The following is a 12,331-nucleotide window of genomic DNA, read 5'->3' as shown; positions in this document are numbered from 1 at the left end:
CCGGGCGGGCGCTGTTAAAAAGCTTTTTATGTGTGTGTGTGTTAATCACATGATTGCCGTTCACCTGTATTTCGAACAAAGACAGCTCACTGTTTCAAGGCCCCGAACAAGAGTCTGGGCACAGGGAAGAGAAGGGAGGCGGGGGGAGGAGGGTTGGCAGCGCCGGGGGTGGCGTCGAGGAAAACTGGGGGGAGATTGTCCAAGGCCGGCAAGCGAGAGAAAGAGAAAACCCTTATCAAACTCCTAATTCACTGGGCTCCGAGGCCCCAGACACACTGGCCCGATTGTCTGACTGGTTGTGTGTGCGAGCATGTGTGTGTGTGTGTGTTCCAATGTCCGCTCCCCCCACCCCCAACATGCCTTTGCCTCGTGTGACTACCTCATTGTGTCCCATTACCCACCCCCCTCCACCCCCTTGGCCTTTCCCAAGCATGAGGCCTTGCCTAGACCCCCTTAGCAGCCCCACTCCAGACAAGACTCCCTTGGGCTGGGCCTAAGGCCTTGCCCAGCCGCTGAGCTCAGGAGTGTACGTGGTCGCCAGCGCGGGCCCAGGCTCCACGTGCCCCTCCACGCCCACCCGCACCTCTGCCTTGACACCCGCCCCCTGGGAAGAGAGAGGGGCTGTGACCTCTGGGGGAGAGACCTAGGAAAGGAGAGAGGAAAAGGAGCCTTGGGTGATGGGCGGGAAAGAAAAAGGAGAGAGGTCACCCCACTGGGGAGGTGGCCGAGGACAGAAGTGGGCAGAGAGGTGGGAGAGGGAGGCAGGCAGGGAGGGAGACACCCTGAAAGGGTGGGGGAGTGCAGGACTTCACGACAACCCTGAATGAGAATCTCCCCCCGCCAGACCAAGAGAGCATGAACTCAGTGTGGAGGGAGTTGGGGTCCCAGAAGCCTTTCAGACCTAGCTGAAGAGGACCCCCCCAGCCCAGCTCCACGGCCAGCCCCCTAGGAACTTCAGTCCTACCTCCCTCTACCTTGAGCCAGGCCAGCCCTTCCAAGCTCTGCGTGTCTGGTGAAAAGGGCCCAGGGCTGGAGCTAGGGCCTCTGGCCTGGGCAGGGGGTATTCAGCCACCCCTGCCTCTCCAGGTACGGAGCTGCATGTGCTTTCTCTCCCATGTGAGCTGAGGCAGAGGGTAGCCTGGGTCAGGATGGGAGGCAGGTGAGGCAGGCTGAGAAGCAGGGTCCCTCAGATCACAGTAGGCCCTCCCTAAGCGTCTTAAACCAGCAGCACAGGCCGGACGCCCTCAGATGTCCACAGAAACTTCCCCTGTGTTCTCTTCATCCAGCCCCAATCCTTTGCCACCTGCCCATCCCGCCACCTGAGGCAGAGGCTGGGGGTCCCAGTTGGGCCCAATTTTCCTGCCGGCGACAGGTTCCGACCCTGCCCACCTGCATCCTTTGGCTTTCCCGGCCTAACCACGCCCACTCCTACACCTCCCTGACTAAGCCCAGGCCCCAAGACGGGCCTGGGACAGCCGCGCCTGGAGCTGGGGTGGGGGGGCCTGGCGGAGGAGCCCTGAGTGTTGGGGATGAAGGACAGCGCTGGAGGCTCCACCTTCTGCCCTTCCCTCCCTCCCCTCCCCCTTCCCTCTCCCCCTCCTTCCTTCCCAGCCCTCTGCAGCAGCTCAGCGCTCAGTCAGTCTCAGGCTGTCCGGCCAGCGTGGTTGGTGGTGAGGTTTCAGGCTCCGTCGGGACGAGGCCGTGGCCTGAGGCTCAGGGCCCCCCAGCCCCTCCCTCCCAGCCCACCAGCGTCACCCCCCAGCCCCGAGCTGGACCGCACACCTTGGGACACGGTTTTCCACTTCCTAAGGACGAGCCCCAGACTGGAGGAGAGGTCCGAGGAGGTGAGTGAGTGCGCAGTCCGCTCCTCCGCTCCTGCCTTCCTGAGCCCGGGCCTGGGACCCCGCGGTGGGGCGTGGGTGGAGAGAGAATGACACCAACATCTGTCCCCCCGCCCCCGCCAGCTCCTCTAGACTCCATGGGGGGCAGGCAGAAGGGAAGACGGAAAGGTGAGAGAAAAGGTGGGAAATTCCAGGAACCAGGATTAGAGTAGAATAAAGAGTCCGTTTTTCTTCCTTTCCATCAACAAACCTCCACCCAAAAAGAGGTTTAAAAAAGCCCAAACCCACCCACACCAAGAGACGGTTGGGACCAGGTGGTGGGAAGACGCGGAGGCGGGCGCTCGGAGGCCGAGCCCGGGTCTGGCATGTGCGCGGGCCCCACCTCGGGGCTGCGCCCGCGTCCCGGCTCGGGCTGCCGTCGGGGCTGCGCTCACCGCCGCTCCGTCGCGCCCTTCTTCCCGTCCAGGTGGGCGTTGGACTCTTCGCGAGGACCCCGGCGGCGGGCCCCGGGGAGGCGGCCGAGGCGGCGGCGGCCGGGGGCGACATGGCGGAGGAGCAGGACCTATCCGAGGTGGAGCTGAGCCCCGTGGGCTCCGAGGAGCCCCGCTGCCTGTCCCCGGGGAGCGCGCCCTCGCTGGGGCCCGACGGCGGTGGCGGCGGCGGCGGCGGATCGGGCCTGCGAGCCAGCCCGGGGCCCGGCGAGCTGGGCAAGGTCAAGAAGGAGCAGCAGGACGGCGAGGCGGACGATGACAAGTTCCCCGTGTGCATCCGCGAGGCGGTCAGCCAGGTGCTGAGCGGCTACGACTGGACGCTGGTGCCCATGCCCGTGCGCGTCAACGGCGCCAGCAAGAGCAAGCCGCACGTCAAGCGGCCCATGAACGCCTTCATGGTGTGGGCGCAGGCGGCGCGCAGGAAGCTGGCCGACCAGTACCCGCACCTGCACAACGCCGAGCTCAGCAAGACGCTGGGCAAGCTCTGGAGGTGAGCGCCCCCGACTCGCCTCCGGGGAGCTCCCGCGGGCCCCCCTAGCTGCGGGTGGATTCAGGCCAGACGCGCGCTGCCCGGGCCCTTCTCGCGGGGGCAGCCACCGCTCTGATGGGACTGGAAGACCAGGTGTGGGGCTCGGGCCCGCCCTTCCCCCACAAGTACCCCCTTGAGGTTGCGCCGCCTTAGAACTCCAGTGGCCTAGGCAAGGCTCCCCACCCGGGGCAGCGGGCAGGAGGGCGCCCCCTCGTGGTTGGAATTCCGTCGGTGGCAGGCGAAGGGTCTGAGCTTCTTCCTGGCGGGGGTAAAGGAGAGGGAGGGGGGAGGATCCCGAGGGGCCCACATCAAAGACCTTCACTAACGTATTCCGCCGGCCCGGCGCACTCGAGGGTGCCCCTGCCACCGGCCCCACTAGTCAGGGGCATGCCCGAGAAATGCTTGGGACAGAACGGAAGGCCTGGCTGGCGAGGCAGGGAAACTAAGGCAGCCAGATGGAGAACTGGGGGGCAGTTCAAGGAAAATAAGGAACTTAGGAGCCTTTGAAAGAGTGTGGGATGGAGAACCGCCAAGGGCAAATCTGTCACTGCAGGATCCTGTCTTGTCCCAACTACCTTCTTCGTGCCCTCCTTATCCTCCCCTCCTTCCGGGTTGGGGGGGGGGGGGCTCTTGTCTTTATCCTCTAGGGTAAGGGACGCACAGAAAGAAGTATCCTCTCCCACCCTGTGCCAGAGCTGCCAGGCCTGCCCCTCTCTCCCTCCCTCCTGCGGTCCGGCGCCATCTTCTTTTCCAGGGCCCCACCCAGCGTTGAGTAACCTCCTACCCCTCCAGCCCCAGAGCTGGAGCCGAGAGCCCTGGCCAGGAGGAAACCTTGGCCCCTCTTCCTACCCAGGGTGCCTCAGAGTCCTTGGTTCCCTGGGGCCAGCCCAAACCTCTGGGGGAAAACATGCCCCCCCAACGAGGAAGCCAGCCACCCCTCCCCTCAGGTCTGGGGCTCGGCCTGGCCCCTTGGGATATGTTGAGCAGGGTAACCACCTCCCACCTCAGGCGTCCTGGGCAGCTCAGAAAAAGAACAGGGGATCCAGGAGATGCAAGCCTACAGAGGCCCCCTGACCCCCCCACAAGACTGCCCAAGAGACAGGCCTAGAAAGGAAAAGGGACCTCAAAGGCCACGTCCCAGCTGGTGGCAGAGCAGGATCAAATCCAGGTCTACAGGTCATCCTCCACACTGTCCTTGGTGACAGTGGCAGGTCACCCTTTGGCTCTAAAGCGTGGTCAGGAGGTGGGGGGACAGAGAAGGAGAGAGCGGAAGTACAGCACACCTGAGTTCCAGAGAGTCGGCACTTCTCAGAGGAGCCGGCTTCCCTCCTGCTGCTGCCCTCCCCTGGTGGGCCCCAGCGTAATGGAGATGGGGCCTAGAAGGCCAAAGGTTTAGAGTGGTATAAGAAGCTAGAAGGCCCCCCCAAGAGACCAAGAGGGATTCGCATCCAGCCCCAAGGCCCCACGTGTTTGCTGATGGCCTGGTGCCCCTTCACATCCCCGTCTCGGCCCGCAGCGCTCTGCTCATCCTGGGCAGGCAGGCCTTGGGCTTAGTGACCAGCCTGCTGGGTCGACTCAGAGGCTCCAGCTCTGCCCAAGAGCAGGGTGAAAACTAGCTCGTCCGCCCAAGGTCCATCTGCACTGGGTAGGGCGCAGCCCAGGCCAGTACCCTTGGGTGTCGTGGGACAGAGAAGAGCAAATGAGAGACAGACAACCAGGAGGGAGACAGGCAGAAGGAGCAGGTCCTGGGGATCAGGAACAGACCACAGCACCAGCTCAATGACAGCATCAACACAAGGATGGACCCCCACTTGTCCCTCAACCCACTGCAAGGGATTTAAGACCAGACCCTCCATTGTCCCTGTTCTTGTTCCTCCAGCCCAGAACCCTGGGCTTGGGCTCCCTCCAGAGGACTAGTTCCTGGCCATCCATGATTGGCCCCAAGGGCCAATCTAGCATAGGGCCATCAGGAAAGCAGGCACTGCTTGCTCAGGACCCAAGCCCAGGGTAGGAGGGTGGCAGGACAAGGACAAGGATCAAAGGCTATCCCCACAGGTGGGCAAGCTACCTTGGATCCTGGGTGGGGGCCCCTACTGAAATCCCTCCCCGGTTCATAATTCCCAGGCCACCAGGGAGGGGGATGGGCTAAACAGGTAGAACTAGAAAACAGGGCCCTAAACCCAAAAAGAGGAAGACATGAGGACAGACTGCTTAGGGTGCTGGAAGTAGGTTGGGGTCGGACACCCAGCGTCCAGGTCCCAGCTCCTAAGTGGCTGTGTGAGCTCTGACAGTCACATGCTGATCATTGTACATTGGTTGACTTGCTGGAAAGAGTAATTAGACCCCAGAGACTGGAAAGGGGGTCACAGGCTGGAGCCTCTCTTGACCCCCAAGTCCACAGGCCCCTTCCCTGACAGAAAGAGCAGACAGAGCAGCAGCCCATGCCCCACCTTAGGAGCTCCCCCAACCAAGTCGGGATTTCCAGTTTGCAGGGGGAAGCAGCCTACCCTCTCCTGGCCCCTATTCCAGACCCTGGAGATCTAGAGGACAGAGGCCAGGTGGAGTGCAAATGAGGATCGGGTTTGCAGTTAGAGCTGTGGGTACGTGGGGGGTCTGGGGACAATGCTGAGCAAGGCTGGTGTGGGGGTCAAAATGAACAGAGCTGAGGTTGGAGTAAGGCTGGGGTCGGGGCTTGGAGGCTCGTTAGCCAGCTGGGCTGGGGTGGGGGCTGGGGGTGGGGGGACCAGAGGTCAGGATCCTGTCAAGGTTAGGGTACTGCTGGGAACTAGCAGGGAGGGAACAGTGTGTCGTGTTGGATTCTTCCCTGTCTTGTGGCCTCTGCCCCCACTCCATGGCCCCTACTGTGTTCTTGCGGATTCACACCCAGTTGCCAGCTGGACAGAGGGCACAAGCAAAGTTCTAGGTAGGAGAGGAAGCTCAGTGTCCCCAGCCATTCCAGAGCCTCTGAGCCGGGGCCCTTGGAAGTGGCTGAGTCCTCTAGTGCCTCTCTCCCTACGCCCTCACACACACACACATCTGCGGCCCAACCTCCCTGAGGCCTGGCTGGGGGGATAACCTTCATGGCTGGGGGAGAAAGGGGGCAGCCCAGTCCCTCATCCCAGAGGAGGTGCTGATCTGGGGTTTTCATCCCATCCCTCAGCTGGAGGGCTCCTTGGAGAAAGCTACATTAGGGCTGGGTTCTGGCAGCCTGGGGGGGGGGGGGGGCGGCCGGGCAGGCTAAGCTGCACAGGAATGCTGCCTCCGGCTAGGAGGTGCCTGGTATGACCACCCCCTCCCATCCTGGACAGGAGGGCTAGGCCTTCTGCTGGCTGGGGGAAGAGGGCAGCGGAAAGAGGCCCTTTGGGCAGCAGAGTCACACCCCCAGAGTCCCTCAGGTCTAGGACTCTCTGAGTCTGTTCTTTCCCTCCGCCCACTCCACGAGGCACTCTAGTCTGCCCTCCTTGCCCTGGGGGCAGCCGAGCCTTAAACATCACCCCCTCCACTGTCCTCCAGCCCTGGCCTGAGGCTGGATTTGAGTGGGCCCCGGGCACTGCCTTCAGGGCTGGTCTCAGGCTGGGGAGAGGGTCTATCTGCCTCTGTCCCAGGGTCTGGAAAGAAAGTCTAGCTTCCTCTACCCTCTGTCACCCCCTGGACAAGGAGATGTGATCTCCCCTGGGATGCTGTGATCCCACATAGCAAAGGAGACTTTCATCCTGTCCACATCACACTGGGACTCACAAAAGGAGCATTCCAGAGTTGAGAGGGCCCATCCCAGGTCCTCCTGACCCAGCCACCCCAGCAGTATGAGAACAGCACCTGTTTCTCAAGGTGCCTGCCCTCCAGCCCCAGGCCTCGTGCAAAGCGTTTCACACCCGGGACCTCAGCCAATCTGACACCCAGTGAAGTAGGCATGTTCCTCTATGGACAAGCAAAGAAGCCCATAGGAGCAATTTGCCTGTGGTCCCACAGCTAGCCAGTAGCAGAGACTGAGCTCTTCCCCCCACTATGCTTTGCATACCTCCAGCCCCAGGGAGCTCATCCCCTAAGAAGGCAACCAGCTCTACCTCCAGACAGATCTGATGATGAAAAAGCTTCTTCTTTCCTTGAAATGAAGTTCTGTGTCCCTCAAAAGCCCTATTCCTGGGGCACCTGGGAGGCTCAGTCAGTTGAGCATCTGACCGTTGGTTTTGTCTCAGGTTGTGAGCTTCTCCTGTCTCCTGGGGTCAAGCCCTGCCTTGACCTCAAACAGAATCTGCTTGTCCCTCCCCATTCCCCTCAAACCCCCTTCCCCACCCCCCAGCCCCCCACCATTGTTTGTGTGCTCATACTCATGCTCTCTCTCCCTCTAGGATAAATGAATAAATCTTAAAAAAAAAAAAAAAAAAAAAAAAAAAAAGCTCTATCCATACATCTAACTCCATCCTCAGGGTTGCCAGGAGCCCCTGAGAGTTTAGGGACGATCACAGCCTTCTGAGCCTGTGGCTCCTCCGGCCTCACTTCCTAGTTTGTGACTCAAAGAGCAAACCCCCCCCAACTCCCCCTGCCCTGGACCCCGCCCACCCTCTGCACTTGCCACCCTCACCCCCCACCCCCAGGCCTCATTTGTCTGAGGGCAGAGACTCACACTGGCCACTGGGCTGTCTCCCCGAACTGTACCGCCCCAGGCTGCTGAACGAGAGTGACAAGCGCCCCTTCATCGAGGAGGCTGAGCGGCTCCGAATGCAGCACAAGAAGGACCACCCGGACTACAAGTACCAACCCCGGAGGCGGAAGAACGGAAAGGCGGCCCAGGGGGAGTCAGAGTGTCCCGGCGGGGAGGCCGAGCAGGGCGGCGCTGCTGCCATCCAGGCCCACTACAAGAGTGCCCACCTGGACCACCGGCACCCAGGAGAGGGCTCCCCCATGTCAGACGGGAACCCCGAGCACCCCTCAGGTGAGCACTGGGCTGATGACGAGCTGCAGGTGGGGAGAGCCAGGGCGCTGGGGAGGCTCGCCGGGCTGCACAGTTGCCCCAGCTGGGGTGCAGGGTCCCGGAGGGAGCTCGGTGGGAACTCAGGCCCCCAAGGAAGTAGCTGGGCAAGATGGCTCTGGTGGATGGAAGCGGGCACAGCTACTGAGTGAAGAGGCCAGTTACGGAGGCTGTGGAGGCCATGGAGGCCAAGGGGTGAGTTACAACAGGGAAAGCAGAGACAGGATGATTTTGAGAGATGGGAGATCAGATCAGGAGAGATCATTGCCTCCTTCCCGCCTCCCAGTCTGATGGGGGAGCCACGGCATGGGATCTTGAGCAAGTGCCATGGAGAGGCCAGACATAGCATCTCGTTGCATTTTTATTAATGAAAATACCAGCTAACATTAATTGAGCACCTACTGTGTACAGGCACCTGAATTACCTTATGTGTATTATCATTCAATTACTCTGAGCTGTGATGAGGCAGCCACACTGCCTGGGCTCCAACTTCAGCTGTGTGGCAAATGACGCCCATGTCACAGATGAATAAACGGACACAGTTGAGTCTGAGCCCAGGCAGCTGGATTCCAGGGCCCCTGATGACACTAGTGCTGCCTTGCTTCTGTTTGTACAACGTGTAGAAGGCCGTACGTGGGGTCAGGCATATGGGAAGTCTCTGTTGGCACAGCTCTGCCCTCAGGAGACATGCCCGAGTCCTCCTTTGTGCTAGACCCTGGAGCAGACACCAGAGGCACCAACAAAAGAAGCTCCCTGGTCTACGAGGTCCACAGTGTAGAGGGAGGAGCAGGGATGAAAACAAATGAGAGAATCCAAAACAAGTGTGCATGAAGCCTGCACCTTCCAGGAGGAGGCCATGTCTGAGCCGCTTAGTATCATCTTTGTTTTTTTTTTTTTAAGATTTTTTAAAAATTTATTTATTGGACAGACAGAGATCACAAGTAGGCAGAGAGGCAGGCAGAGAGAGAGGGAAGCAGGCTCCCCGCTGAGCAGAGAGCCCGATGTGGGGCTCAATCCCAGGACCCTGGGACCATGACCTGAGCCGAAGGCAGAGGTTTTAACCCACTGAGCCACCCAGGCGCCCCAGTATCATCTGTTTTACTGATAAGAAAGCAGGTTAGAGAAGATGGGCATTTTTCCAGGATCACACAGTAAGTGATAGAGCCAGGATTCAAACCCGGGTGGGCCTCTCAAACTCCAGAGCACTTGGCCAGTGCCGGACCTGGTATTGCCTCTGGCCTGATGGGGGAGACATGTGCCGGCCCCCAAGGAGGCCCCAGTCTCATAGACCATGGGCATGTTCTCTCTCCAATGGGATCCCCAGTCTAGCCGTCTCTCCCACACACTTACATACCTTACCTTCAAATATTCAGGGACACACACACACACACACACACACACACACACACACAGCAGAAGACCACATACCAAACAGCCACCTCGGAATACAACTGTGGGCCTGGGCCTCTGCTCAGCCTTCAAGGCCCAGCTCAGCTTCCTTTCCCCAGAGAGACCTTCCCCAAGTCCCCACGGCAGAGTGGGTGGCTTCTTTCTCTGGTCTCCTGAGCCCTCTGCACATCCTGTCACTTCTGAGTCTGCCCTCCAGTTCTGTGTGAGTCTCTGGATCCTCCCCTAAGACTGGGAGCTTGTAAAGATAGGATCCCTTTTCTTTCCGCTTGTATGCCCTGCACCTGGCACCACACCCCCTAAGCATTTGCCGAATGAATGTGTGAATGAGAAAACCAAGGAACAGGGGTGGAAAGAGTCAGCTAAGTGCCCATCGAGGGGACAGCTAAGGGGCAGTGGGGGCAGAGAAGGAAGCTGACTTCAGCTCATATGAGGAACAACTTCCCCAACAGGGGATGCAGCAAGTCTCTCCAGGAGGTGGGTGACAGGGAGAGTCCTGCTGTGGGTGGGGGAGGCAGATGCACCCCTCCAAATGGGGCACTTCAGAAACAGCCGGAGACCAGCCCTAGACTGTTAGAGAATTAAGCACCAGCCCGGGCTGCCCAAACGCGTAAAGCGTACAGGGTCACGCCGTGATCCTTCCTCAGCCCCCCGAGGCATCTTTTCTGATGGTGAACCATCAGAATCCAGAAGCCTCTGACTCACTTCCCACTTTCTTTCTGTCTCTCTTCCACCCAGGCCAGAGCCATGGCCCACCCACCCCTCCGACCACCCCAAAGACAGAGCTGCAGTCGGGCAAGGCAGACCCCAAGCGGGATGGGCGCTCCATGGGGGAGGGCGGGAAGCCTCACATCGACTTCGGCAACGTGGACATCGGTGAGATCAGCCACGAGGTAATGTCCAACATGGAGACCTTTGATGTGGCTGAGTTGGACCAGTACCTGCCACCCAACGGGCACCCGGGCCACGTGGGCAGCTACTCAGCAGCCGGTTACGGGCTGGGCAGCGCCCTGGCTGTGGCCAGTGGACACTCCGCCTGGATCTCCAAGCCACCAGGCGTGGCTCTGCCTACAGTCTCGCCACCCGGCGTGGACGCCAAAGCCCAGGTGAAGACGGAGACCGCAGGGCCCCAGGGCCCGCCTCACTACACCGACCAGCCGTCCACCTCGCAGATCGCCTACACCTCCCTCAGCCTGCCCCACTACGGCTCCGCCTTCCCCTCCATCTCCCGCCCCCAGTTTGACTACTCTGACCATCAGCCCTCAGGACCCTATTATGGCCATTCAGGCCAGGCCTCTGGCCTCTATTCGGCCTTCTCCTACATGGGGCCCTCGCAGCGGCCCCTCTACACGGCCATCTCTGACCCCAGCCCCTCAGGGCCCCAGTCCCACAGCCCCACACACTGGGAGCAGCCAGTATATACGACGCTGTCCCGGCCTTAAAGGGGGGGGCCCTGTCATCGCCACCTTGCCCGGCCCCTCTGGGTAGCATGCCCCTTCCCCCAGCCCTCGTGCCCTGTTCCTCACCCATCTCAGGCCTGGTGGTGGCTGGAGAGGAGGCTGCAGAGGCTGACAGCTGAGGGAAGGCTTTCTGTCTGGCTCACTGCCTTTGATGACCCCACCCCATCCTATCCCGGCACCAGCCCAGGAAAAGCCCTGGGCTACTAGGCTGGGCAGAGGAGAAGGAGGTGACTGTCGCCCCTAGACTGAACGATGAGGGGCTGCACCTTCCCCCCCAGGAATGACCCTCATCCCAGGACCTGAGAAAGACCCATTCACCCTCCTCTGGGAGTCGGGGAGGCATCTAGGGTCGGATGGGAATCGGAGGCCCTGCCACACCTGTGCCCGTATTGGCTTTCTTGTGGAGAGTGAGGGGTCTGACATAACCCGTGCCACTTGGGCCACGTGCCTAAGATCAAAGCCAGCCAGAGACCTGCGTCAGTGCCTACAGTGGGCTACGTCTGCCCCTTGGGGGCTGAGGACAGCTTTGAACAGCCTGGGCAGGGCAGGGGTGCTCAGAGGGAGGACTCCTCATCCCCGCAGGGCCCCCTCCCCTTCTGAACACAGGGAGGAATTGACACAGAGGCCTCCGGACCCATTTCCGTGCCAGCCACCTCATTCTTTGTCTCGCGGAGACAGGGCGTCCTGGTCCTACTCCATGACAGCCCCCCAGACCTTGAGGCACCTCCCAGATGAGGAGTGAGGAGGCAGGGGCTCTAGGAAAGGATTCAGAGACAATTCACAGAGCCTTCCTCCCAGGCTCCCCGCCAACTCCCTCTCCCCTCACCAGGCTCTGCGGTCCCTGCTCTATCAGCCCCAGCCCCTCGGGCTTCCCAGAGGGTCACAGCTGCTCAGACCTCTGCCCTTAGCTCCAGAAGGAGACACAGGACAGGGCCCGGGACCCAGGTTGCTGGCAGCAGGCTGAAGACACTAGACTCCTGACATGTACGTTCTGCCCTGGCCTTTTGCCTTTTGCCTCCCAGTGGTATCTGAATAAAGTATGTAGCTCTGTCTGCCCCTATCTTCCTGTTCTGCAGCCCCCGCAGTCCACATGTAACTCATTACTGCCCCCCTCTTATTTATCTCAGTAGACCCCTCTCCCCTCTCCCCTCCTCCTAGGTATTCCAGCCCCTATTAACTCTGCATTAAGCATTCCACATAATAAAATTAAAGGTTCCGGTTACCTGCTTGGTGGGCCTGACCTGGCCTGTCTCTTGGTCTCTTATCCCTGCACCTGTGCCTCCTCGGATGCTTTCTGGAAGTAGCTAGGGGCAGAATGCAAAGGACGGATAATGCAGAGGTCTCCTCTCTCCCGTGAGACGGTGGGGGCCGTGCCGTGTGTTGGGACAACTGGCATCCCGGTGGGGTCAGTTGATGCCCGGGCTGGAGGCCCCTGCTGGGAGCTCTCCCCCAGCCCTGCTGTGCTCATCCTTTCGGGGGGCCACCTGCGCTTCCAGCTGGAGCTCAGCAGGAGCAGCCCCTTTTACTTGCCCAGCAGAGGGGTGGGACCTGGAAGCATTCAAGGGACAGGTATTTGAAAGAGGGGGGGTCAAGCCTGATGTCCAGCCGTCTACGGCCAGCAGGCCTGTCCTTTG

General features: G+C 60.6%; 1 protein-coding gene across 1 annotated transcript; it reads left to right on the top strand.

Annotated features, from left to right (window-relative positions):
* Positions 1-1,633: 1,633 nt before the first annotated feature.
* SOX10 (SRY-box transcription factor 10) lies at positions 1,634-11,928 on the top strand. The gene is made up of 4 exons (XM_047743072.1): positions 1,634-1,844; positions 2,308-2,822; positions 7,526-7,794; positions 9,976-11,928. Exons 2-4 carry the CDS (start codon positions 2,386-2,388, stop codon positions 10,677-10,679), a joined length of 1,410 nt encoding a protein of 469 aa, XP_047599028.1. The 5' UTR covers positions 1,634-1,844; positions 2,308-2,385; the 3' UTR covers positions 10,680-11,928.
* The last annotated feature ends 403 nt before the right edge of the window (positions 11,929-12,331 follow it).

This window comes from Lutra lutra, chromosome 8 (genome assembly GCF_902655055.1).
Source record: "Lutra lutra chromosome 8, mLutLut1.2, whole genome shotgun sequence".
NCBI lineage: Eukaryota > Metazoa > Chordata > Mammalia > Carnivora > Mustelidae > Lutra > Lutra lutra.
This window is presented reverse-complemented; position numbering and strand designations above follow the sequence as displayed.

Excerpts from the sequence above, each read along its gene's own strand:
- SOX10 (XM_047743072.1), top strand. The coding sequence starts at position 2,386 with ATGGCGGAGGAGCAGGACCTATCCGAGGTGGAGCTGAGCCCCGTGGGC. Across the intron at positions 2,823-7,525 it reads ACGCTGGGCAAGCTCTGGAG|GCTGCTGAACGAGAGTGACA; the intron begins GTGAGCGCCCCC and ends GTACCGCCCCAG. Across the intron at positions 7,795-9,975 it reads GAACCCCGAGCACCCCTCAG|GCCAGAGCCATGGCCCACCC; the intron begins GTGAGCACTGGG and ends TCTTCCACCCAG.